The 27465-nt window shown below is 36.6% G+C and overlaps 2 protein-coding genes across 4 annotated transcripts; both read left to right on the forward strand.

Annotated features, from left to right (window-relative positions):
- Positions 1–184: 184 nt before the first annotated feature.
- Positions 185–8565, forward strand: LOC127370900 (solute carrier family 22 member 13-like). Its single transcript, XM_051413386.1, has 10 exons — positions 185–1598; positions 1690–1793; positions 1913–2067; positions 2932–3100; positions 3190–3310; positions 3648–3742; positions 3877–4091; positions 4675–4783; positions 5212–5418; positions 5983–8565. Exons 1-10 carry the CDS (start codon positions 1224–1226, stop codon positions 6050–6052), a joined length of 1620 nt encoding a protein of 539 aa, XP_051269346.1. The 5' UTR covers positions 185–1223; the 3' UTR covers positions 6053–8565.
- On the forward strand, positions 5985–26412 carry LOC127370910 (solute carrier family 22 member 13-like). 3 transcript variants are annotated; one of them, XM_051413416.1, is made up of 11 exons: positions 5985–6088; positions 10050–10295; positions 10383–10486; positions 19833–19987; positions 20613–20781; positions 21987–22107; positions 24316–24410; positions 24698–24912; positions 25010–25118; positions 25875–26081; positions 26202–26412. In XM_051413416.1, the coding sequence occupies exons 1-11, from the start codon at positions 6083–6085 to the stop codon at positions 26257–26259; spliced, it is 1485 nt and encodes a 494-aa protein (XP_051269376.1). In that variant the 5' UTR covers positions 5985–6082; the 3' UTR covers positions 26260–26412. The 3 variants fall into 3 exon arrangements, with proteins under 3 accessions (XP_051269376.1, XP_051269358.1, XP_051269368.1); XM_051413398.1 differs by lacking the exon at positions 5985–6088 and having other exon boundaries at positions 9919–10295; XM_051413408.1 differs by lacking the exons at positions 5985–6088; positions 19833–19987; positions 20613–20781; ... (4 more) ...; positions 25875–26081; positions 26202–26412 and adding exons at positions 10907–11061; positions 12248–12416; positions 12497–12617; ... (3 more) ...; positions 14779–14985; positions 15068–15331 and having other exon boundaries at positions 9919–10295.
- Positions 26413–27465: the final 1053 nt, after the last annotated feature.

The following is a 27465-nucleotide window of genomic DNA, read 5'->3' on the forward strand; positions in this document are numbered from 1 at the left end:
GTCTGAAAACAAGCTGGTATTACTTTATAATGAACTGACCCTTTGTCACAGGGTGTATGTATGTGAGCACTTCAACTGTGAAGACAGACTCTTATCTCTGTATTTCAAAAAGGCCTAGAGCTAACTCTCTTGTATTTCACATAACAAAAGTTTAGAGGAAAGTCCAAAGAAATGAACAACTTTGTGGTTATGGTGGTAATCATCTTTTTTGACCCCCAAGTTGGGAAACACTGTTGTATAGAGTTGCAACAGAAGCTGCATGGGCAATAAGAATACAGTACTGCAACTGTAAGCAGAGGGTCTGAGGAGCATGCAAATACGCATCAAGGGGTCAGTCCATGTACATTACACACATTCAAATTCTGATTTAATTGTTGATACTTGTGATAATGATTTATCAAAGGCATAGAAAGCTGCAGGTAAGTTGTAGTTTGATGTTTTGGTTTCTTTTGAGCACTGAGTGATAATAATGTGGTCTCCACATAAGACAAACAGTCTTTGCTTAATCATATAAAAATGTGCATGACTTCTTCAGTCTGACAAGTTTCGCTGTGTCAGAGACAATGCAGAATCCAGGGGCGAGTCAAAACAGACAGAACTCATAAAAAACTTAAAATACGTCAAAAAGCATTTTTTATACTTGTAAGACCTCTGCAGTTCCAAGAATAGTAGGTCTGTTTTAATTTCCTTTACAGCACACAGTAACACTAACCACTTGACTAAAGTTACGATATGCTTCATATTATATAACAGATTTATCTTTCATGTAAGAACACTGGAAGAAAAGCTAAGTCAGCATATAGTAAAAGTTGGTGAAAGAGAAAACAGAACTTTCTGTGAGAGATAACAAAAGTTCACTGCCTATATTATTATGTACAGTAGCTGTGCTGGAAACAGCACACTGTACTTCGTTAAAGCACACTAAAAGTTATTCCATTATGACCATTAAAAAAAAAATAAGTTGGTGAAAGGTGTTGATCAATGAATACTGAGGCAACTCTTGGCCTCAGGCCAATGACGAAAGCACATTGTATGAACGTGTCACAGTGACAGAGAAAGTTACAGGAGTGATATATCTGGTTAAATAATCACAAGACTGGCCTTTCTATCTAAATGCTGTCTCTTCCTTCTTGAAAATACAGTCCAGGGTTTAAACATTAATAGACATTGTTTAAAGGTCATCCTCTGGCCACATCTTTAAACTGAAAGTCAGCTCCCTGAACATGGCTGATTTTGGAGAGATCCTCCGGAACATCGGAGAGTTTGGATTATTTCAGAAGATCACCCTTTTTGCTCTTTGCTTTCCAAATGTTATTCTGCCTTTTCACTTTGCCAGTGTGTTTTTTATCCAGTCAGATCCAGAGCGACACTGTAACACACACTGGATCCTACAGGCTGACTCTAACCTGACCACAGATGAGCAGCTGAACCTGACTTTGCCCCAGAAGGACGATGGGACCTTCAGCAGGTGTCAGATGTTTGTCCCTGTGGACTGGGACATTGGTGCCATCAGGGAGTACGGACTCAATGAGACCACGGGGTGCCAGAATGGATGGGTGTACTATAACATGCTGTATGAAGCCACCATCGTCACTGATGTAAGTGTTCTGTCTCATGGCCATTCATAATACAATATTAAATTACTTTCATATTCTCCTTTCTTAACCATCTGGTTTAATTTATTTTCAGTTCGATCTAGTTTGTGACCAGAGTAACTTGTTGGAAGTGGCACAAACAGTGTTGATGGCTGGCATTCTTGTTGGTTGTCTCTTATTTGGACCTTTTGCTGAATCGTAAGTGTACTTGAAATAAGTGTCATCTTGTTCAATAGAAGTCCATCACACACTTGCACACATAAACAACCAGAAGACTGCATCATATTTGCTTACCAGAGGGGTTTTATCTGTTCCAGGTTTGGTCGTAAACGAGCAGCTCAGATTCCAGTCATTGTAATGCTCATATTTACTGTAACAACTGGACTGTGTCCCAACTTCTATTTATATTTGGCATCCCAGTTCATGGTGGGAATAGGTTATGGAGGTTATCGACTGAACGGCGTCATATTGGGTTAAGTATACTCTTTTTTTGGTTAAGACATGTATTTAATTCTTAATTTATAAAGCAAAGTTACAAGCTGCTGTCTTAATCCCAGTATGACCACAGAAAGATAATTTAATAAAGAACCTAAATATACTTACAACAGAGGGATTCTTTATGGAGCCCCAAAACTGACAAAATTTAGTAAAAGGACTGGTGTGTAGGATTCAGTGGCATCTAGTGGTAAAGTTTCAGATTGCAACAATTTGAATACAGCTCTGCCTTCCAAGTTTGTAGGAGAAACTACTCCAGTAGTAGTAGTACTCCAGGCCAGTGTTTGGTTTTTCTGTTCAGAGCTACCATAGGAACATGGCGGTTCAACATGGCAGCCTCTGTGGCAGAGGACCCGCTCCCTCTGCAGATAAAATAACGTCTCATTCGGAGCGCCACATGTCATGTCATGACTTTGTTGCATGTCATAGCCCTCTCTCTTTCCCCCATTCCCTGTCTGCCTCGTCACTGTCACTGTCTAATAAAGGTATAAAATGCCAAAAAATAATTTTGGAGGAATGAAAAACAAAACAAAAAACTAGCTCATATTAAGGTAACAAAAATGCAATTCTTATTTTGAGGTAATCACCTGAAATTAAGAATTCCGTTTTTGTTTTTGTTTTTGTAGTGTATAATCATACACTAATGAAAAAAGTATTACACACTTTAACTGATTATAGGCTAAAGGAGAAATATAAAGCAATTCTATTTGCTATTTCTATTTTTTTTTGTTGTCAGACTTTTACTTAATTTGGTCAGTTCTGGGTCTCCATAATTCTTGTCAGGAGTAGGGATATTGGAGTGATGAACTCAGAGTTAACTCATTGATTTTCCTGTTTCTAGCCACTGAATGGATCGGGGTGTCAAAAAGATCATGGGGGGCATGTGTGACTCAGCTATTTGGTGCAGTTGGACAGTGCGTCCTCGCTGGTATGATCTACTTCATCAGAGACTGGAGACTGGCTCAACTAATCACAGCAGTGCCATTTGCAGTGATTGCTATTTACATATGGTGCGCATTACCTCTTTTTTATTGCCCTCTAGTGTTTTACAGGTAAATTACAGGTTATTAATAAGTGCCGCTGTCCTTGTTTCTGACAGGTTTATTCCAGAGTCAGCCAGGTGGTTGTTGGAAAGAGGAAGGACAGAAGAGGCTAAACAGCTGATTGCCAAAGTGGCAGCCATCAACAAACGCACTGTTCCAGACTCTCTACTGGAGAAGGTACGTACCCTTCACAAAACACTCTTTTCTTGCCATTGTATCAAGACTTATTGGAATATTACATATAGTGATCATAGCAAAATGCATGGTCTATAATTATAGTGAAAAACTATTACTACTTACAGTAGACTGTGTCAGAGAGATGGCTTGCAAACACGACAATCAATACTGGACTGCAGTAAGTTATTTAGCACCAAATAACAGAACGGCTCACTGGTAATGAAGAGTTCACAATATATAGTCCATCACCTCTGTGACACAGTGTGAACAAAAAACTGAATACTGTTTGATGACAAACGTTAGCATGATATTGTGTCCACCCCCCTGTGCATTACAGATTGTTGAGAAAGAAACTGAGAAAAAGGGAGGCATAATAATTCTTATCCAATCATCTGTGCTTAGGAAGTATTTCTTAACCATAATATTGGCATGGTAAGTTACGTTTATTGATGCACATAAAAACTGAGTCAATGCACTGAGATGCTGAAGTAAAAAAACAATTTAACAATTTAAAACGATGGTATTTTTCTTTGACTAATAGTTGGTTTCTTTTGTGAAATTCTCAGGTTCTCATTGAATGTTGCTTACTACTGCCTTTCATTCAATGTGGGTAATTTTGGATTGGACATCTTCCTGACTCAACTCATGTTTGGTCTGACTGAACTACCAGCTCACATACTTTGCATCTGGCTGTTAGAAGCACTGGGGAGAAAAGTTTCACTGATGTCGACACTTCTGTTTGGAGGATTCCTGTGCATATTAATCCTCGCTGTTCCTCAAGGTAATGTGTGAATATATATATTTATATAATTTCAATGCCTCTTTTCATAATGTCACCTTTCTTGCTATGGGTGCACCATCTTGGCAGTCCTGATCCAAAAATAGGCAAAGAGGAAGTGGGTGGAGCTAAATTGGGATGAATACCTGGTTACTGACAACAGTCGAATGTGAAGGCACCCGTTTGTCACGCAAAGCAGCCATGACCTTAATTATGCATAACTTTAAGCCTTAATGTAATTTGAAAGGATGAATTATATAAACTCCTAAATAAATTATTTCATAATGTAACATCGAACATTTTGGGGTTCCATAGTTAACATTGTCATTGTGAGCATGCTTCTATACTGTCAATAGCATTAACTCAAACTGTATCTAAGTGCATACCTTAGGTTTTTTAAAGATCTTTGTGTGCTGGCAGGGCAGTAGCGATTGCACCCCTGGTCGGTCAGTCAATTGGTTATTCCACCTCTTTGGTCCTCAGTGAAATCTCTACAAATATTGGATTGCCTCATCCTAAGAACATCCTCACAGCGGGGCTGTAGACTATATGTCATCATAGATCTGACTGTGTTATTCTGTTCAAGGTAATGCTGTTGCTGTGACCACGTTAGTAACCTCAGGACGTTTTTTCATAAACTGGGCGGGATCCATATGCAATGTGTATGTTCAGGAGCTGTTCCCAACATCTTTTCGGTAAGCTGAGTTGCTCAATCTCACTGTAGTGAATGATACAATTTACCATTGCAGTCTTTTTCAGTTTACACCAGCCATAGTGTTAGTCAGTCAGTTGTTGGTGTGAGTACAAGAATAGGTCAAACATTACTATTACAAATCAAACATACTAATATAGTACATGCCTCTGATTGGTTGTGATGCCACTAAAGGACACGTGTATGTTTACAGTTGGCTTGTCTGATATTTGAAGTGATTATAGGCAATACAATCACTATTTAACTATTGTATTATTTGTACTGCATGTCAACGTATTGAAACTAAAGGTTTGAAGCTTGAGATTTAATTACATTTGAATGTTGCCCATTTTAACTGAGAAACAAAAAATGAGCACGAAGAAATACTTTAACAAGCTGTGCATGTCTGAGCTCTGTGTGTTTCCGCTTCAGACAAACAGCCTCTGGTTTGGGGTCCATTGCAAGCAGAGCTGGTGGCCTGCTGTCTCCGTTGCTCAACATGTTGGCCATGTACCACTGGTCCATACCCACCATAGTCTTCAGCAGCCTTACACTGATCAGTGGAGCCCTCTGCTTCCTGCTTCCTGAGACCAGGAGGAAAGAGCTTCCTGATTCAACTGATGAGGCTGAGGGCAACAGGTAAGCAAGCTGCACGCCGACAGCGTCTCTTGATAACACCTTCATTACTGTGACCCTGTGCAGTCAATGCATCTGTCAGTGTTAGTGAAGTGTGCATTATAAGTCCACAAGATTTATTTCTCCGTGTATGAATTAAATAAGTCTGTAAATCAATTTGTTGTGTATGCTTCAAAGAAAAGTCTGCCTTCTAAAGGCAAACTTTATTTAAATAAATGTAGTATTTGTTTTGAGAACACAGGATTTATTATTTCAAATGAAGAAATTAAAATGACAAATAATATGAAAATGTTTCAGTTCTGTATGAAGTCTATTGTTATCCCCCATTGACATCAGAATCAGTTAAACAGTCCAAAGTAGGTACTGTAAATTCAGTTTTATTTTTGAGACGAACTCTCTTCTATTTACACAATGAATAACTGCTAACCAGAACTAATTTTGTTCCTGTAGATTTGTTGAGAAAAAGATTACAAATAAGAAAATACATTATAGAAAAGGTAATATACAGTATAACACATTGTGACACAGTCCAATTGAACTAATAATGTGTATTCCTTTCTCTCACAGAAATAAGACAACTCCGAAGAACCAAAGTGAGGCATACGAGCCAGCACAAAGCAAATCTACCAAACTCTGAATACCAACTTTCCTGTTGTTGTTGATATTCATGATGGTAATTCTGTTTGTCCACTTTGGTCCAAGAAACTATGAGCCACATTTGCATGAAATTTGCTACAGATATGAATTGTTTTCAGAATAAATCCTAATGTTTTTCTGACTCTGTCATCGCAGGGCCATAGACCTTTTTCACAGCAGCTATTTTGACATGAAATAGTAGGGTAAACGCAGGTGTTACCCATGATACTAATCAATCCGTTCCAGTTAGTGTAGCAGAGTCTTTCCAGTGAGCCGACATGTACATTAGCACACAAACAGCAGTAACTGTTTCTACATATTTTCAGGGTCATAGTTCGTGACTCTGTTTGACCTGAATGGAACTGGACCTTAATTAGTATCACTGGTAACACCTGTGTTTACTTCATTAGTACAGATGTTGCACATCCTCACTGGGGTGTATGAGCCTTCTGTATGGCAGAAGATCATATTCATTGTGCTATGTGAATAAATGCTGAATATTGACCTGTACTATCTACAAATAGAAACATTTTCAACACAGAAGAATTGGTCAACCGTCACAAAAGTGGACATCTTAGCCTATTATGCCCATACAGACAAATCCTTAAGTAATATTAATCTACTTAGAGATAAAAAATTTTGTAGTGGTGTTAATTGTAAGGATGTGTAGCATAGGAGACATCTATACTCCATTTACAGTATAATGATGTAGTAGGTGCTTTGTATGAAGGCAGTAAGCTCTACTTCAAGCATAAAAATAAGACATATAACATCAGACCTGGTTGAAACAAGCATGTAGTTGTATCATGGAGAAGCCTTTAAATAATGGGCAATGGCAAGTAGACCAAAACAAGGAGCTTACTAATGCAAGATATAAGCAGGCAGGACACATTTGATGCTAAAAATCTTGTTACTTTCTATTGTTTCTGTTTCCATTTTCTTTTCAAAGGTTACCTTGTTCTGTTTTCTTATAGAATACACTTACAATACTTCTTACTGACATCTCTTTTCTCTTGCTTTTATTTACATATTTGGTATTCAAAAGTAATGGAAAGTAATCAAGTTACATCACTTTAATATCGTGATACTTGGATTAGGTTACTGACTGTATTTTTTTTAATAGGTTATTAGTAATTGTATTGGGTTAAATTTCTAAAGTGACCCTCCCAACCTTGGATATAAGTATGCTATTTGCTTATTTTCTAATGAGCAGGCTATGAGGGCTGATTCCATGGCAACTACTAAACAACAAAGCTACTGGTTTCTTTAAAGAAGTGAACTGTAAAACATCTCTAACGTGTACTGAGATAGAAATTCTGTAACAAACAATACTGCTGAGTAATGGCAGCAGTATAATAGTACCTTATTCAAAAGTGATTTGTATAATGAGGACAATATAGAGAATAATGATTAAATGGTGATTATGTCACATGAGTTGTACCAAGCTATAAACAAGCTGTCTGATAACAAAGCAAGTGGTTTAGACCATATTACTGCTAAAACCTTTAAAGGTCCAGTGTGTAACATATAGAGGGATCTATTAGTAGAATATAATATTCATAGGGTTTTTTTTCATTAGTGTATAGGCACCTGAAATAGGAATTGTTTGTTAGATTGGATTGAGCTGTTTTTATCTACACAGCCACCGTAGGTTCTCACACTTGCTTGGAAGGAGAGAGGAAAGTATTGGTGTTATGAGTTGGTTGCAATCTACAACTTCACCATACTAGATGCCACTAAATCCTATACATTGGACCTTTTTAAGTTAAAAAGTCCAGTGTATATAAATAAACCAATAAATATACTACTTCATGCAGAAAAATTAAACAAATTCTGGTATCGTGGAAAACACATTTCAATACTAAAAGTATTAAGTTAAAAAACATTTTCACTCTTCACTATGTATTATGCAATTATTAAATGTGAAAATGTTTGCAGAATAGGGTGTTGCATATAGATTATTAAAAACTTTGTTTTATTTCTTTTTTACTGTTGTGGGGTTTCACTGTTTGGAGGGTGTCAGTCAGTTATTGTCAGTGGTTTCAAACAAGCAGCAACTGAGCAAAGCTGAAATTATGCCAACGTGGAAGTTACAAAAACTGCAGTTCCTTGAACGGCCACTTGAGGCTGCCTGTAAAAGTGAGGCCTACATAGCCAATGTCTATTTCCAGACCTTTTAATAGGATACATAGTACAGTGAGTAAGTTTATGAGGTACGCATGGCTTTTCAATAAAACAATTCTGTAATACTTTTATGAAGCTTGTAATGTTCAGTTGTTAATGCTGTCCTTTTGTTATCTGCTATCATTTACTGTAGCCACAGTTGAGCCCCCTGGCTTGCTAGCTTGTTTAAGCGTGCTTCTTAGCTAAATAGCAACTTAATATTTTATCCAACAACTAAAATTAATAAATGCTTTGGGAAACTTTTTTCTGTTCAGAGTGCAGAATTAGCTATTAGCATCTAATGATCTCATCAGAGCCATGGATTTTAATAAAGTGATGAAGAGGACTGCCCATTTTTCCTGATTGCCCATTATTCCAAAGCTGACTTTCGTCTTCATAGCACCACGGCACAAATAACTACTTGGTGAGGTTTAGGAAAAGATCATGGGCTGTGTTCAAAATTGAATTCTAACATACTGACTATACTCAATCAGTATGTACTGCATACATCCTGCCTACACTCTGAAAGTCCAACCTACTGTACTAATGTAAATCAACATTGTATGGATTAAATAATAACTATAAAGATCAAAGATGGGCCAGGAAATTTTTTTCTGGATTTTCCAGAACTGGAGGACAAGTCATGTCTTATCTGAAATTAAACTAGTATTCAATGTAAATGTGATATTTTTACTACCAGAAATACTTAAAGGTCCATTGTGTAACATTTAGGAGGATCTAGGAATGGTTATGTTTTTGTTTGCTTGAATGAGTTGTTTATATATCTACAGATGCCGCAGGTCACCTTTCATGGAGTCCACCATGTTTCTACAGTAACCCAGAATTGACAAACCAAACACTGGCTCTAGATAGGGGCGTTAGTGTTTTTTGCGAGTTTCACAGCCACCTTGGTTCTGCGTGTAAGATTTAGTGGCATCTAGTGGTGTTATTGCAGATCGAAACTTGTTTCACCCTTCCCTTCCAATTGCAAAGGAGAAACTACGATGGATGTAAAACATGCAGAAAACACCAGTAACCCTCTCTAGAGCCAGTGTTTGGCGCTTCTGGACTGCTGCAGAAACATGGAGGTTCAACATGGCCGACTCCACGGTGTCTGTAGATAAAAATGTCTCATTCTGAGGTCACAACGATTCATATTTTCATTTGATTATACACTAATGAAAACATACCTATGAATATTATGTTCCATTTCTGTCAATAGATCCTCCTAAATGTTACACACTGGACCTTTAAAGCTGTTATTGAAGTAAAAGGTGACTCGTGTAGGATTGAATACCAATATAATAATAAAACCTTCTTTTAAAAGGTCGGCTTAAAACTTGAAAAACCACTATATGTGTTGAAAATGAAATGAAAATGAATATATGTGTACGTGTGGTTTGTAATCAGAACAAATCTGATCACTTTAGAGGATGTATAATACTTATACAATCCACTAAAGATGTGCTGGCAGATTCAAATAAAGATAACATTCTGGAGTATATGCCAGGTGAGAATAAAAGACACATGATAAGCAACTCATTCTTTAAAACACAAAAGAGCCTTTAAGGAATAATAAAATCTTGAACACCAGTGGAATGATAATCAGTCATCTATGTGCTAAAATATAATATGGGTTAAACATTAATGGACATTGTTAAACCTGCGGTGCACTCCACTGTAAAGCAACACAAAGTAACATCAACATGGCTGATTTTGGAGAGATCCTGAGGAGCATTGGAGAGTTTGAGTTATTCCAGCAGCTCACTCTGATTGCACTTTGCTTTCCCAATGTTGGTCAATCTTTTATTTTAGCAAGTTTTCTTTTTATTCAGTCAGATCCAGAGCGACACTGTAACACAGACTGGATCCTACAGGCTGACTCTAACCTGACCACAGATGAGCAGCTGAACCTGACTCTGCCCCGGGAGGACGATGGGACCTTCAGCAGGTGTCAGATGTTTGTCCCTGTGGACTGGGACATTGGTGCCATCAGGGAGTACGGACTCAATGAGACCACGGCGTGCCAGAATGGATGGGTGTACTATAACATGCTGTATGAAGCCACCATCATCACTGATGTAAGTAATGAATGTATACAAGCGAGCCTTTTATATTCAGTAACCTTCATGAAACATTTAATTAACAGTTGTTTATTTTTTTAATAGTTTGATCTAGTTTGTGACAGGGCTAACTTGGTTCAAGTGATACAAGCAGTGCTCTTGGCCGGTATTCTTTTTGGTTCCCTGATATTTGGACCTTTTGCTGAATCGTAAGTGTATTTGAGATGTATGACAGCAATAATAAAACAAACATCTCTGACTGGTGAAAATAAATTGAGCTCAGGATAAATTAATGTTAATTTGTGTTAAGAGTGAAATTTTAAATTTGATTGTAATTTTAATTTTAGAGTTGTAATAATTTAACTTTCCCATAGCAGATGCCCTGGTGCCGCCTGTGTGCTAAGTGTTATGTATTTACTGTACATACATTTATGATTTAGTTAACTGATAACTTAGATGGACTCGTTTATTAAATGGAGCTCATGGTTATAAATATTTCTGTCTTTCTCTTCATTATCACTAAAATAACCAGCAGCTTTTTAAATTCAGTGTATTTATCATAACAGAAACTGCTCTTGATTGATACTATATATCTATACTGCATCATTTTATTTTATTTTTTGTTGCAGGTTTGGTCGCAGACGAGCAACTCAAATTCCAGCAATTATAATGTTCATATTTACTATAACAACAGCGCTATGCCCCAATGTCTACTTATATTTAGTATCCCAGCTCTTGGTGGGATTTGGAGCTGGAGGATATCGAGTCAACTGTATTATACTGTGTATGTATAATGAAGTAACTACTGATTATCAATTAATCTGGCCAATTTTTCTTAATAATTGATTATAAATTAGGTCCATAGAATAGTGAAAAATGTCTGTTGCAAGTTGACATCTTAAAATTCAAACTCAGAAGTGTAGGGAATAGATTAAACTGTGTGTGTCTGCTGTAATGTAAGCCGCTATGTTAGCATGTTGTAATCAGCTCACTGCCTGCAGCATTACAAGCAGACATCATTAACTAGCAAGGTTACATTAGTTTGTGGGGTTACAGAATCTGTGGAGGGAAAAAAACAAAAACATCCATAAGTGAAAGCATGGATGCTATCAGTGTTTAGGGCAGCTATATATGACCTGCTCCTTATCAGACTTTATGAGCGTTACATTTGCCAAACCCATTGGTTCTCTTCTCTTGTAATGTTAAGTGATACTGTTTTAAAATATAAGCTAACAACAAGAGAATAAAAGTCTTATATTTTCCCCTGCAATACTAATGGCTCAGGCTTCTAATAACTAAAATTGCAATACAAGAACAATGCTGTTACTTAACTTCCATGTTTCTGTCAGTCACCATTCCTGTTGAAGATGCTGATTTTTAATTGGGGAATGTAGCTTTAGTCTCCGTCTTTTAGCACAATATCATGAATGTAGCGATCTGCTTTTTAAAAATGCTCTTTACCATGATTGACAGTATACTTTTGACAGTCTCATTTTAAAAGGTGCAAACTTTTAAAACCAAGTCACGCTACATTCGCTTAATTAGCTGGCTAGAAATGAAAAACCTGCTTTAACTCTTTCTGAAATAAAAGATCTTTCATCCTTCTTCTTTAAAAAGACTTTTCAGTGGTAAATCTTCAGCATTGTAAACTGTGTGGCAACAGTACATAAGGGGTGCCAGGCTTAGCAAATATCAGATTGTGCCATAGGTCTCATTAGATACTTTTGGACTACAAAGGCAGCACAACTGATTAAAGGCATTGTAATATAATGACAAACTGATTGCAATATTATGAGAGAAGAGAAGTTTTATATTTAGAGTGATCCATAGAAGTAAAATGTAGATAAACGGTAGTTATTTGGACTTTATGTTCTAAACATTCAGAACCTTAAATCTTTTACAACTGTTGTTTTACATGATTGTCTATTTTAATGCAATGTACAACACATTTTATATTTCATTATTTGCAGCCACTGAATGGATCGGGATGTCCAAACGATCATGGGGAGCATGTGTGACTCAGCTTTTTGGTGCAGTTGGACAGTGCATCCTCGCTGGTGTGATCTACGCCATCAGAGACTGGAGACTGGCTCAACTAATCATAGCTTCTCCGCTTGCAGTGGTGGTTATCTACATATGGTGGGCATTAACTCTTTAATGGCCTTTTATTGTTTACTTTGTATACTATAGACTATTTCATCTTTCCTGGTTTCTATCAGGTTTATTCCAGAGTCAGCCAGATGGTTGTTAAGCAGAGGAAGGACAGAAGAGGCTAAACAGCTGATCGTCAAGGCAGCAGCCGTCAACAAACGCACTGTTCCAGACTCTCTGTTGGAAAAGGTACTGAAACTTAAAGCTGTCACGGATAGCAAAGTTAGCAGAGGGATAACAAAGGGAATTTAACATTAATTTTCAATTTAATTGAATTGCAATTGAATGTTAAGAGAATGCTGTATTTTATAACTACATGCATAATTACATAAAATATAAAATATAAATAAAAATAATAGACACACAATAATTTTATTTCATGTATTTTATTCCATTCTTTGTTGACAATACGACGTCACCATCGTTTCCATGTTTTTCCCCCCTGTGCCGTCAAGAAGGTGTTGTCCGTCTGCTGTCTGCCTGAATCAATGTGAATGCAGCATCATTTTAAAAGTCCATTACAATTTGTTGTATATGTTAGTACAATGAGCTCTGAGGATCTTTTTGTAGGCTATTTATTTCACTGCATTATCCTGAAAAGGCCTTTATTTATTTGTTTCACCGTGTGTTCAATGAGATAAAATGTCTATGCTGGTCAAATAAATCTTAAAAAAACATGTTATAGAACAGAGTTAGAATGGAGTTTTAAAATAATAAACTTATTATTTAATTTGATAAATATTGAATTGATTATTCGTTTATTTAGGAAGGAAAGTATACAGGAATTTTCTGTGTTGCATTAAATAATGTTTCTGACACAGATTGCGGTGAAAGACACTGTGAACCAAGGAGGCATAAAAATTATTTTCAGATCCCCTCTACTCACCAGATATTTCTTCATTGTATTACTGGCATGGTAAGTTTGAATGTCCAAAATCTTTAATAATTTAATGAAAGAATGTATGATATATTTGACATGAAATGGTTACAGTTCTGTATTAATACTGAACAGTAGTATTATAACCTATGATTTAATTCCATGGTAGCAGAAATTCATTACACTTTATTGCATTTTATTAACTAAAATAGAAAGAATCTCTTGCTGTCAATCAACTTTCTCAAAAACCATTCATCCAATAAACTTCACATTTTGCGGGTTTATTGCTGAGGACCCAAGGAAGTGCAGTGTTAAGTGTGAAGTATTGTAGTTTGGATGAGCGGTTCTTGAGAAAGCTGAGAAACATATCGCCTTGTAGAGCCAGAGTCCCTGCATTTGCAGACCCCCAGTTTTAGATTTATGCATGCATGAGTTTAAACGACAAGTCAGTGACTGTGATATACCCAGAGCCATGTAGAGAGAGAGTTAGGGTTAAACCTTTTTCTCAGCAGTGCTGGTTATACCTAATGAGGCGTCAGCTAATTTGAGTTTTATGTTAATGTTTTGATATCCCTACAGAGTAGTTAACTTAATATCATTAAGCTAACCCTACCTTTCAGTAAATGTCAGCCTGTCCTGGGAACCAACCTGTTATGATTTCAGTCATTCACTGTTACGTTACGTCTGGATGAAAAACTTCTTCTTCTTACCAGCACAGTTTCATTGTCTCTGCCTGTAAGCTTATTTGCATACTTAGCTGGTCATTAAATCATTGAACTGCTCCTCTGCCTCGACTATCTGCATTTGGGTCCTACTCCTGCTGCCTCACAGTCACCTACCTAACACCAATCACAAACCTGGAACAATTAGGCAACTGTTCAAAAACTGGTGTCATGGACATTATATAATGGATGTTATATTCTTCTTTTTAAGGTTTTCATTGAATCTTTCCTACTACTGCCTGTACTTGAATATGGGAAACTTTGGCTTGAGCATCTTCATGACACAGCTCTTGTTTGGTGCTATTGAAATACCAGCTATTTTACTCTCCATGTGGTTGTTGGAGGTGTTTGGAAGAAGGATATTATTAATGTCAACACTTCTGACTGGAGGACTCTGTTGCATACTCATCCTAGCTGTTCCCCAAGGTACTTCATTTGGTTTGGTCAGCAAAATTACGATTTCATATTTTTGTCCTGTTTGTCAAGTCAAATCGCTTTGTTCTGTTTTCAGGTTATGCCATTGCCATTTTAACTTTAGTTGTTGCAGCACGTTTTTTTCTGATCTGGGCTGGTTCCATATGTGGTGTCTTTATGCAGGAGTTGTTTCCAACATCTGTTAGGTAGGTGTCTGGTTTATCAGATGCAAAATATGAACCTATTTTTCAGTGTTTGTTTTAACCAGTTCTCAGTTAACAAATGTGCTTTTTGACCTACATTGGAAGTGTTAGCCATTGTAATGTCTCTCTTTCAGACAAACAGCCACAGCTTTAGGAGCTATGTCAGGAAGAGCAGGCGGATTAGTGGCTCCACTGCTCAACATGTTGGCCACATACCACTGGGTCATACCCACCATAGTCTTCAGCATCCTTACACTGGTCAGTGGAGCTCTCGGCTTCCTGCTTCCTGAGACCAGGAGAAAAGAACTTCCTGAGTCAGCTGATGAGGCAGAAACCAACAGGTGACTATGACAAATATGTTCCATCATTATATGTATCATTAGACATTATCTCACTGATATTTGTCACTGATATGTCTTTCAGAAATGTTACAGCCACAAGAAGAGCAAGATTTCCATATCAGGAATCAACCAAGTTGTAGACATGTGTCTGATAGTTTATTCTTTGAAAAATGCCTAATTAGTCATCACTTACTATACATCAGTGTTCCCAACCTGGAAGGTGGGACCCCAGGAAAAATCTGTGGGGAAAAATATGTTTTACAAAATTGTGTTGTTGTTGGGGCTTTTTTTTAATCTTGAATTTTGCAGCTTTTTTCCCTTCAAAATAAAGATATTTGCACCCCAAAGATAACTGAGATGAAACAATCTCAGGTGTGATCACTGCTTGTTTAATTTTAAACTGCACATAACTGAAGTCCATAACCTGTGACGTATAGTCACAAGTAGATACTGCTTAATTTTAAGGGACAACAAGACAAAAAGGTTGGAAACCACTGACTTGCATCATACCAGCAGACCAAAAGCAGCTGTAATAATTAAGAGCTACAAATACATGTTGTGTACACACAAAGATATCATATCTTTGCTTTCATATTTTTTTGCTGCTTTAATTTTCAATAATTGAGGTTGGATTTTTAGATAATATTTTTAGACTGTGTATATGTGACTATAATCTATTCAATTCAATTAATTTCCTGTTTAGAGTATGACACACTTTCTATTACATTTATATTTACATTTATTCATTTGGCTACAACTTTTGTCCAAAGCAACTAAAAACAATTAAGAACAATCCAAGTCACATAGGGAGAAGCCTTACTGAATATATTGAATTTATTGAATGAAAGATGCACGGACAAACTTTTCTCAAATGGTGTATACTGACTTATAATGGCTTATCAAGCCAACATCAAGTGTAATAATATGTAAAATTCTCTTGCTAAATATATACAGAACTGAAACAAACATCGTAGACTGTACTGAACAGGTAGTTACTGATTTTGTTACTCGCTGCTTAAAATAATTAGTTACACTACTAGTTACGTTACTTTTGGATTACTCCATGACATCACCTGAGATGCACCATACCTTAATTGCCAATTAACTCTATAAAATTAAATAAGATGCCTAAATCAGCATGAATCTTTATTATAAAAAGGGGACATGCACACGATCTCTTTAATGCTCTTTAATTCAAGAAACATTTCACAGAAAAATGTGTCAGATAAAGGCTACAGTACTAGCAGTATGCAAAATGTCTCAAAATAAAATGTATCATTTAAATTTTCATTGGAAACCTGTATCATCATAAATGTCTTTCTATTTAAAGGCCATTAGATATGCATCATCAAACTTAATTTCTTTACAATACAACATAAGTTAAAGGGGGTTGTTTCAACCATTTAGTGCAATTATGAATTTGTTCAAAATAATATCTGTAAATAAAATAAGTCTCTGGCCCTCATGACAATATTAGATAATGATGAGAATTCAAAGGAAAACAACATTGAATATGAAATGTAATTTGAACTGTATTCAACAGGCCAAACTCACTGTAGCTCACTCAACAAACTGGCTTTACAGCTAATTTTTCTTCGTCTTTCGCTTGTTTGTGCGTCCACACTATGGTCACGTCTACATGTCAGGTGACGTGACGTTAGTGAGGTCAAACCATAGGGTCAAACGAGCATTGCGTAAGCAGGCATAGAAAGGGACGTTTGATTTGTGTTTTCGGGCCTCCCAAAAAAGCGCAAGTAACGAGATCATTTTTGTTTCGTAACTGTAACGTGATTACTGACATTATCAACAGTAATGCGTTACATTACTGCGTTACAGACAAATGTAATCTGATTACAGTAAGGCATTACTTTGTGTACTTTGTAATGCCTTACCCCTAACACTGGTACTGAAATATCACAATAGAGAATGTACAGCAAGACAGCAATCCAACATGTCTGTGTCTATCACTGAACACTATGTTTCCATCTTCCATCTCTTTAGTAGAATTAAACATCAGATTAAATTAGATTCGACTTTATTGTCATTGCACAAAGTACAAGTACTAAGACAAAGAAGTGCAGTTAAGCATCTAACCAGAAGTGCAAAAAGCAGTAAAATGCAGAGTAATGTGCATATGTACAGGGAAAAAAAAATATATATATATATATATATATATATATATATATATATATGACTATACTAGTAGGAAGACACTTAAGATGAAGAAATACAGCAATGCAATTACTTATTGCAACTCATAACTCATAACATATACTACTAACAGTACACTCAGTAACATAACTACAGAATAGCCTACACACTACAACATGTCATAAAATGTGTCCACATCAACATACCGCATTACAAATAGCTTCCATTTACTCTTCACCTATATTCTACCTTCACTGGCAGACATGACCCCTTGCTGGTAAGATGACATTTTTTTGAACAAGGTCTTTTTATTCAAGATTTTCACAACATGCAGAACACAAACACAATACAAACAATAACTTATGCCTAGTCACCACCCCCACCCACCAGACCTGTACCACCAAATCAAATACAGTCATTTTGCGTACTTGTTGATAAGGCAAGTCATGTAGCAGGGACAGAAAGAACATATGTGACAATACAAATAAGAGGGTCACATGTATTAAAAATGTCAAAAAAGGCTGCCAGGTTACATGCAATTTCAAAACAGACCCTTGACGAGAGTATCTTATTTTCAATAGCTTCAGATATTGCATAGTCTCTTTAGTCCAGTGCGAGTACGAAGGAGGAAGAAGGTCTTTCCATCTGAACAGAATCAGTCGTCTGGCCAGTAGTGTACAAAAGGCCACCACATTGGACTTATAATTACTTAAATTCACAGCCTGTGGAGTGACACCAAATAGAGCAGTAAGAGGGGATGGACCTATTGGCTACAATAATATTTTAGAGAGATTGTTAAAAATGGACAGAAGTGGTGTAGTCTTGGACAAGTCCAAAACATGTGTAATAGAGTTGCAGGAGCTTGCTTACATCGATCACAAGTAGGGTCTAACTCTGGTCTGATTTTGGACAGCCTGACCTTTGACCAGTGAAGTTGGTGCACTATTGTGAATTGTACAACTGTATGTCTTTGACAAATAGATGATGTGTGGATCCTCCTGATAACTTTCTGCCACACTGCATCTGGAATCTGTTCATTTAAATCCTCTTCCCATTTGTGTTTGAGATAATCTAAAGTTGACAAGTTAAATAGATTGAGAAGGCCATATAGCTGACCTATAACCTGCTTTAAGTTTTTCCCCAGTTTGAAAATGGAGTCTAACAAAGATACTGAGGGACATAAGGGAAAGCAATTGGAATGTGAGGCTATAAAATTTCGCAATTGTAGATATCTAAAGAAGTGGGATCTAGGGATATTAAATCTAATAGTACTAGTTGTTCAAAAGATGCAAAGTTATTGTCTACTTAAAGATCCTGTAATGAATGTATCCCACTCCTGAACCACACACCAAAGGCTCCATTCGACATTGAAGGAGGAAATGTGATTTTTTTCGTTATCGGAGCAAAAAGGGAGAAGCTGTTGAGAGCAAATGATCTCCTGAACTGATTCCAGATTTTGACTGAATATGCCACAACAGGGTTAAAGGTGTAATAAGAGATGGGCTTTTACTAGTGGGAGTTTAGTGCACAATAAAGCTGATAAGGAAGAGGGTCCACAGGAAGTATGCTCCAAGGTTAGCCATTTAGGGGTATTTGAGTTGTCTATATCTGACAGGTAAGATGACATTTTGAACATAAAACAAAGAAAACACAACGACACAAAAATACTGTACACTGACTGCTGCAACTGACGGTAAACATTATATTATTACATTACATTATCTTTGCTTGATCTGACTTGATGATAATGCACATAACTGCATCTGTTACACTTCAAGCTCCACCTGACAAGTGCCACAAGGCTTACAGGTGCTTGACACAACATAAAAGTACTTAGCAAATGACAATCTATCTTTTGAAGGAGGTTGAGAAAGATTAAGAAAAAGCATATTAATGTATTGCATAAATGAGCTTTTCCAACAATTTAACGTACATGCCAGTAGTAGAAGCATCAACTTTATTTGTCATATACAATCATATACAGTATACAGTATATACTGTTTTTCCTCTCACTTGTAGTGTGTGTATTGCAACGCTGAGCAGGAGCTCTCGTTCTTTAGATGCAGACCATTAAATTAGCATAGAATGAGAGGCTCAGTCGTAACCCTAACTTGAAGTCTGATCTGACTCGGATAGAGAGGGATCAAATGAATTGTATCAATGATGTGAAGGAAAATATACATGTAACCACACACAAATACATAAATATGATACCTCATAAAGATGGCACCTCATTCATTTCTATGAAGGTATACTCTGCACAGGAAAATCCACCAAGGGCTCCATCATGTGCATCTCCCTCCGCTGGCTGAGCCATCTGACTTTCTGTTGGCTCCGAGCACACATAGATGGGATAAAATAATTACATCATACAAAGCTGACAGTGACAAACACACAGATACCTAAAAATGTAGCATTGTTATACTGGCTGAATGGATTTGTTTTTGTACACATAATGTCCAGTGTGCATTGACACTGCCAAGTATCTGTTCACTACATACATTTAGAGTTTTGGTTTAGATGCATGTGAGCGTTTATTATGAGCTTATGGTTATAGCTATTTCTGTTTTTCTCTGAATTATCACTCACATAACCAGCAACTCTTTTAGTGTATTTATCATAACATAAGCTGGTCTTGACTGATATGATCTATCTATCTATGCTATCATAATTTCGTTTTTCTCTTTGTGTTGCAGGTTTGGCCGCAGACGAGCAACTCAAATTCCAGCAGTTATAATGTTTGTATTTATTGTAACGACAGCACTATGCCCCAATGTCTACTTATATTTAGTATCCCAGTTCTTGGTGGGATTTGGAGCTGGAGGATATCGAGTCAACTGTATTATACTGGGTATGTATTATTCGTTTATACATATTTAGGATAAGGATAGCAACTATCAACTGTTTTAATTATTGATTAATCTGCTGATCATTTTCTCAATAATTGATAAATTATTTGTTCTATAAAATTTTTTTTTCATACGACCAGGTCTGGTCTTACATTTTTACCGTACAATACTAGGACTTACTAAAACTGCCAAACAAGGACATTGTAAATTTCCATGTCTTCTACATGGACTATTCCTGTTGAGGATGCTGTCTTTTACGTAAGGCTATAGACCTAGCTTTAGCCTCAGTCTTTTAGCACGACATTATACCAGCAACGTATACACCTCAAGTGTAAAGGGGCCAGGCTTAGCAAACAGTTTGTTATCAAATCGTGCCATAGATCTCATCAGATACTTTAGGACTACAAAGTTCAGCATAACTGATTAAATGCATTTGCACAATGACAAATTAATTGCAAAATATATATGAGAGGTTCATATTTAAAGTGATCGATGGTAGAAAAGTGTCAGTACAGTAACAGGCACTGTAGATATTTGTAGTATTTAATGTTCCTTATTGAAAACATTAAATCTTTTACTTCAGTTGTTTTACACAAGTGCCTGTTTTAATTGTTTACCTAACTGCAGCCACTGAATGGATCGGGATGTCCAAACGATCATGGGGAGTATGTGTGACTCAGCTTTTTGGTGCAGTTGGACAGTGCATCCTCGCTGGTGTGATCTACGCCATACGAGACTGGAGACTGGCTCAACTAATCACAGCTGCTCCACTTGCAGTGGTGGTTATCTACATATGGTGGGCATTACCTCTTTTTTTAAAGGTCCAGTGTGCAACATTTAGAAGGATCTGTTGGCAGAAATGGAATATAATATTCCTACATATGTTTTTATTAACATATATATGGCCAGTATTATAAATTAATCAATTAATGTTTTTAAAGCCTTTCTGGATCAAGTAGATCCTTACCTCTCAGGAAAATATGCCATATCATCTCAGGCTATCTTAATGTAAACCAATTGTTTTATTCAAAACGTGGATATTGACAAACATGTTTGGCCTTGTATTGTGTTTGCTGTGGTGGTGGTAGAATGGTGCAGGGCAGCAGAACAGCCTCCTCATCAACAATCTGCAATATATTAAAACAACAGATGGTTGCAGAAGACCCTATGTGAAACCAAAAGTGACTTTTTATTTTTAGACTTAGTTGACATGAAACAGTTGTACACAGCGTGTCTACTCTCTGCTCTGTCTGCGCCTCTGTCCCTGTGCTGTGTGTGTGTGTGTGTGTGTGTGTGTGTGTACTCACCACACCACTGCAAGTGTGACAGAAGCCAGTGAACAAAAAGAAAATAAGAGTTATTTCTCAATGTAATCCGTGAGAAGGAAAATAAACACTCAGCAAAATACAGTTCATTCAGGTAAAGGCTGCACTGAATCTACAAATACACTAACCTTTTAAAGAGAGAGAAAGTCCCTCTAGACAGCTACAAGACTAGAAAAGATTACAGAAGGTTTGTTTTATTAAGGAAAGTACAAGTATTGGATTAGGACTCAGATCAGCAGATATTAAATGGGGATTGGGGGCATCAAAGCCCTGTTTGGATCTTCAGACAAGAACTTCTTAAGGTTTAACAGTGAATAAACAAGAAATCTCATCTGTTTTTTTAACTTGTGCCACTTTTGGTCTATTTCTCTTTTTGTGTAATTACCTGAAAATATGAATTGTTGTGTTTTACGTTACCTTAGAATAAGCTGTTTTTGTCTCCTGATGCTCTTGGCTGTGGGTCTGTTGTGGCCGCCGTGTTTCTACAATAGCCCAGAATGGACACATCAAATACTGGCTGTAGATATATTGTCTTTCTTTTGGAGTGTATTTATTTGGTTGCAATCTCATTCTACAACTTTAGTGGCAACTAGATACCACTTAATTCTACACAATGGCCCTTTAATTTCTTTATTTGTAAATTATAGACTATTTCATCTTTCCTGGTTTCTATCAGGTTTATTCCAGAGTCAGCCAGATGGTTGTTAAGCAGAGGAAGGACACAAGAGGCTAAACAGCTGATTGTCAAAGCAGCAGCCATCAACAAACGCACTGTTCCAGACTCTCTGTTGGAAAAGGTACTGAAACTTAAAGCTGCCACATGCAGTATACAGCATATAATAATTGAAAACTAATGAGATCCCTGGTGAAATATCCCATTCACCTTGCATTTGTTTTTAAATGTTTTAAAACTGCAAATAACTGAAACTTGTTATTTTAACAGTCCATTCCAATTCTCTATCTGTTTGCAAGCTGCCTTTTTTGTTTATTTCATTGCACGTTTTTCTCCTCTCTTTTATTTATTCCACAGTGTGTTTTAATTTAGGGCACTTGCTTGTCAATCAACCTATGGGGTTTGGATCAACAATTATGACTAGTTGTTCTGTCACTCCGCAGAGACACAGAAAATGTCTTTTGTGATAATGGCGTGTTCCATTCGAATAGGGAAATTGGAATTTCAAAGTTCCCAGTCGCATATTTCAACTGGAAAGCTCTCTGAAGTTGGATTTCCAAGTCAGAAGAACCTCACCAACCTTATTCTAAATCAGTGGTACACACGCTGTCTAATATCTGTATGTGAACATTTGGCTACGATGTTTGACTAAAATACAGTGTAAGGCATTAGAATGCATCAACTAGTATTGCTAACAATTACTTAACTGGCTAGAGCTTGGTTTTCCAACTTCTTGTACTTGAATGCAGTTTCCTTGGGTTTGATGTCATTCCCAACTCCGACTTTGGACTTCCAGGGTTAATGGAACGCACCATTACGTTTACTCATAGCGGGCTGCCATTTTTAAAATGCCAGTACAACATGCAGCATTTATGTGGCATAAAGACTTTGTTAGGAATCAGTCTGTAGGATTTAGTGACATCTAGTGGTGCAGCGAGGGAAACACATGAATAAAGCCAGTGTTTGTCCATTCTGGGCTGCTCTAGAAACATGGCGCCCGCCACAGTAGGCAACTCACGGTGTCAGGAGATAAAAACGGCTCATTCTAAGGTAACAAAAACATTCTCATTTTTAGATGATTATACAGAAATAAAACCCTACCTATGGATATTGTATTCCATTTCTGCCTTTACAGCCTTCTAAATGTTTCACACTGGACCTTTAAAAGCCAGTCTAACAGCGATCCACCTTTTTGTATCCTTTTTAAGGACATACACAAGGACAATACACAAGTAAACAATGTATGGATTTGAAGACGTGCGGATCACAGAGCCAATCCGTGTTGCAGACGCTACGTCATAAAGCCATGCCCAGTGGAGTTTTGGCTAGTCTTTGCTGCAGTGGCCACGGGTTTGACTCCAACTTGTCGCCCTTTGCTGCATGTCATCCCTTCTCTCTCCCCCAATCGGCTTATATGTCAGCCTTGGACTTAAGTCCTCAGCCAGGACTTGATACTGGTGCTAAGGCCTCCTGGCAAGTCTGCTGCGGGACCCCCTAAAGATCTTGAATGCATGAAATAAACTAAAAGGGCCCTCTAAGTGCAGACCTCCACCAACGTGTTTTGTTTTCTACAGTGATGTTTGAGATGGCTGCACACCATTCACTTATAATTGAAGTCTGACACGTGCCACAAATTCAGCTCATTTTACCACAGACACCAGTGTTACAATTGACCTATCTTGCAATGTTGAAAAATGTGAAAAATAATTTGTGTGTCTGCCCCGTGATTCACCAAGTTTATCATAAGGCCAATAGAACAGCACCAAAAACATAACCTCCTTGACAGAGGTATAAAAGAAGCATTTGCTGGAGAAACAATTTTGAGTTTGAATGGATTTTTAAAATAATATAAAATTAAATAATGAACATGTATTTATTTCAGTGGGTACTGATTTATTTGGATATATATTTAATTGCTTATTTATTTCATTGCCTCTCATTCATTTCATTTAGGGAGAAATATTTCTATTTTCCCTTTGATATTGAGTTATTACTTATTAATATATTTAATCCCTTTTTGATTTTATTGTCCATGTATTAATTTATTTGCCTGTTACTTAATATAATATTATATTATATATAATATTATATATAATATAATATTAATATTATATATATATATATATATATATATATATATATATAATATTATGACCTAACTAGTAGTTGATAGTCATACTGTTTTCCTTTTAACAAATTACTTGCACTGAAATACCTGTTACCATTAGTATGAGATTAGTAAAATATGAATTACTTTATATTAATAAGGATACAGGATGTGTGTAGTTGACACATTTTTCATTGTTTCTATTGATTAATGTTTCTGACACAGATTGCAGTGAAAGACACTGTGAACAAAGGAGGCATAAAGATTATTTTCAGATCACCTCTACTGACCAGATATTTCATCATTGTATTATTGGCATGGTAAGTTTAAATGCCCAAAACAACAACAATATATTAAACCCTAAAATGATTACAGTTCTGTACAACACTGAACAGTAGTGTTTGATCCAATTATTGAACTTCTGATAACAGACATTATTGACTGGCCTTCATAACCACGTATAATATTCAAATAACCAGGTGGTTAGTTGGGAGGTAACAGATCTGAAACAATTAAGCTGCAGTTAAAATAAATGGTGTGCATGAGTTATGGATGTTATAAACTGGACGTCCTCTGTTTGAATAATGTGTTTTCTTCCTTTTTTAAGGTTTTCAGTAAATGTTGCCTTCTTCAGCCTGTACTTTAATATGGGAAACTTTGGCTTGAGCATCTTCATGACACAGTTCTTGTTTGGTGCTATTGAAATACCAGCTATTTTACTCTCCATGTGGTTGTTGGAGGTGTATGGAAGAAGGATATTATTAATGTCAACACTTCTGACTGGAGGACTGTGTTGCGTATTTATCCTCGCTGTTCCTCAAGGTAAACCATTTGGTTTGGTTAGCAGAAATGTTGATTTCATGTTTTCGTCCTGTTTGTTAAGTTTCATTTTGGTTTTTGTTTTGTTTGTTTTTTTCAGGATATGCTATTGCTGTTACATCTTTAGCTGTTGCAGCGCGTTTTCTCCTGGCTTGGGCTGGTTCTGTGTGTAGTGTCTTTGTGCAGGAGTTGTTTCCAACATCTGTTAGGTAGGTGTCTGGCACATGAGCTGCAAAAACACATTGGTAAATGACTTAAATAACCTTCTCTGTTGTTGGAAATTCTTTATTAGGAATTACCCCTTGAGATATGCCATCTCATTTTCAATGACAAAAAGTGATTTATACACTACACAAAAAATATTTGACAAAGATAATAGCATATAATTAAACCAAATTTGACGAAAACAAAGATCATACAGAGACAAAACAAAAACAACAAAACAAAAGTATCTAAACTATCAAGACAAGATCAGATCATACTCCTTACTACTTATGTGGAAACATAAGGCTGGCAGCAGCAGCTCCGCAGCAGCCAACGCCACTGACATGCTCCAAGCGCCAAACGCTGTAGACGCCAGGCGTCACTCAGACGGCCTATGTGAATGAGACGTTACAGGTAGATTGAACCAGTCTGAGGGAGCTTTAAACATGAAGCAATAGCTCTTGGCTATTGACTTAGAGACTGCAGGAACAGAAAAAATAGCTATGTAGAAAGTCTATTGATAACTAGAGGAGAAAGGATCATAAACGGTTTTAAGTAGTGAGGGTGACTGAAATGTATACATTTAAAAATAAACTGCAGCCAATGCTGCTGTCTTCTTATGCTAGCTATGTCAGAAAGATTAAAACAATTGCAAGAATACATTTAATAGTATATTTTGTGTATTTTTCCCGTGTTTGTTTAAACCAAGAATTATTTGACCTACATTGGAAGTGTTAGCCATTGTAATGTCTCTCATTCAGACAAACAGCCACAGCTTTAGGAGCCATGTCAGGAAGAGCAGGCGGATTAGTGGCTCCACTGCTCAACATCTTGGCCACATACCACTGGGTCATACCCACCACAGTCTTCAGCATCCTTACACTGGTCAGTGGAGCTCTCGGCTTCCTGCTTCCTGAGACCAGGAGAAAAGAACTTCCTGAGTCAGCCGATGAGGCAGAAACCAACAGGTGACTATGACAAATATGTTCCATCATTAATGACATTAGACTGTTGATATCTCTTACATTTCTTCATTTCATCGAGGACAAATCATAGTCATGCAACTGTTTATGTCCTGTGTCTTTCAGAAATGTTACCGCTACAAGAAGAGGAAGTTGTCTGTATCCGGAATCAATAGAACTGTAAACATTGTCATTAAAATATGAAATGAATTTTTTTCAAACTATACATCAGTCATCACTTACTGTACATCAGTACTTCCAACCTGGGGGTCAGGTCCTCCCATTGGTTCCCAAGAAAAGTGAGAGGATATAAATATAAATATATTTATGTTTTACAGATTTGTGTGGTTTTTTATTATTTCTTTCAAATTGTATATTTAATAAAAGTTTCATCATCATTTAGATGTTGATAAGAGCACAATATAAGGATACTATATATGCTGATAAAGGAATATGGACATATTTCTAGTCTTGTATTGCATGTGCTCAATAAAATAAAACAACCCTGTGATAAAGAACTTTTCTTAATCTTATAACGTTAAGTTACACTATCCTGTTTGCTGCCTCATTTGCCATCATCCACTGTAACCACAAAGTGCTGGGTGTTTTAACAGATTTTTTGTTTTTACCTGTAGGCTCTAACCAATATACCCTCTATGGCATAACCATGTATAAATATAATAACCATGTTTAAGGTCAGAGATTTAATTATTTTTTAAGCACCATAAAATGTCTTAGATGGGATGTTGTGGTCATATCAAGCAACGATTCAGCAACTTTAGCAAAGTTTAAAACACAAAGCCATTGTTAAAAACTTGCAACTCCAGCTTTGATGACATTTCATTCATTTTTGCTTTAATCAAGAATCGACATAATGATGGTTGAACATTTTCAAAACACATGGCTCTATGGAAACCTTTAGCCTCTTTTTAAATCCTATTGAGGAAATGAATAGTTGTCAAGATCAGGACCAGCCTGTTCATAAATATTCAACATTTGTGCTCATTAGCATTAATGCTGTGTTTTATTTAGCTAGATATGTTGCACCCAAACAGATGGTATATTTAACTCACAAGCATCAGAATTGAGATATCTTGAGAGAGACATTTCCACCCCAGATGAATAGTCTTTTAAAGTGAACATTGTTTAAGTTTACTAGCAAGGAGTTAAAGATGTAAAGGTAACAATCTGGAGTTCAGTCCAGGTGAGAATAAAAAAACAAATGATAAGTAACATATTGTTCAGGTGAACACCAGTTGAATGAGTCATTGGGTCTACTAAAATATAAGGTTAACATTAATGGATATTGTTCTTGTTTCATCAACATGGCTGAATTTGGAGAATATGGATTATTCCAGAAGCTCACGCTGATTGCACTTTACTGTCCAAA

This window comes from Dicentrarchus labrax, unplaced genomic scaffold, assembly GCF_905237075.1.
Source record: "Dicentrarchus labrax unplaced genomic scaffold, dlabrax2021, whole genome shotgun sequence".
In the NCBI taxonomy this organism is placed as follows: domain Eukaryota; kingdom Metazoa; phylum Chordata; class Actinopteri; family Moronidae; genus Dicentrarchus; species Dicentrarchus labrax.

Excerpts from the sequence above, each read along its gene's own strand:
- LOC127370900 (XM_051413386.1), top strand. The coding sequence starts at position 1,224 with ATGGCTGATTTTGGAGAGATCCTCCGGAACATCGGAGAGTTTGGATTA. Across the intron at positions 1,794-1,912 it reads TTTGGACCTTTTGCTGAATC|GTTTGGTCGTAAACGAGCAG; the intron begins GTAAGTGTACTT and ends TATCTGTTCCAG. Across the intron at positions 2,068-2,931 it reads ACTGAACGGCGTCATATTGG|CCACTGAATGGATCGGGGTG; the intron begins GTTAAGTATACT and ends TCCTGTTTCTAG.
- LOC127370910 (XM_051413398.1), top strand. The coding sequence starts at position 9,921 with ATGGCTGATTTTGGAGAGATCCTGAGGAGCATTGGAGAGTTTGAGTTA. Across the intron at positions 22,108-24,315 it reads CAGACTCTCTGTTGGAAAAG|ATTGCAGTGAAAGACACTGT; the intron begins GTACTGAAACTT and ends TTTCTGACACAG. Across the intron at positions 26,082-26,201 it reads GATGAGGCAGAAACCAACAG|AAATGTTACCGCTACAAGAA; the intron begins GTGACTATGACA and ends TGTGTCTTTCAG.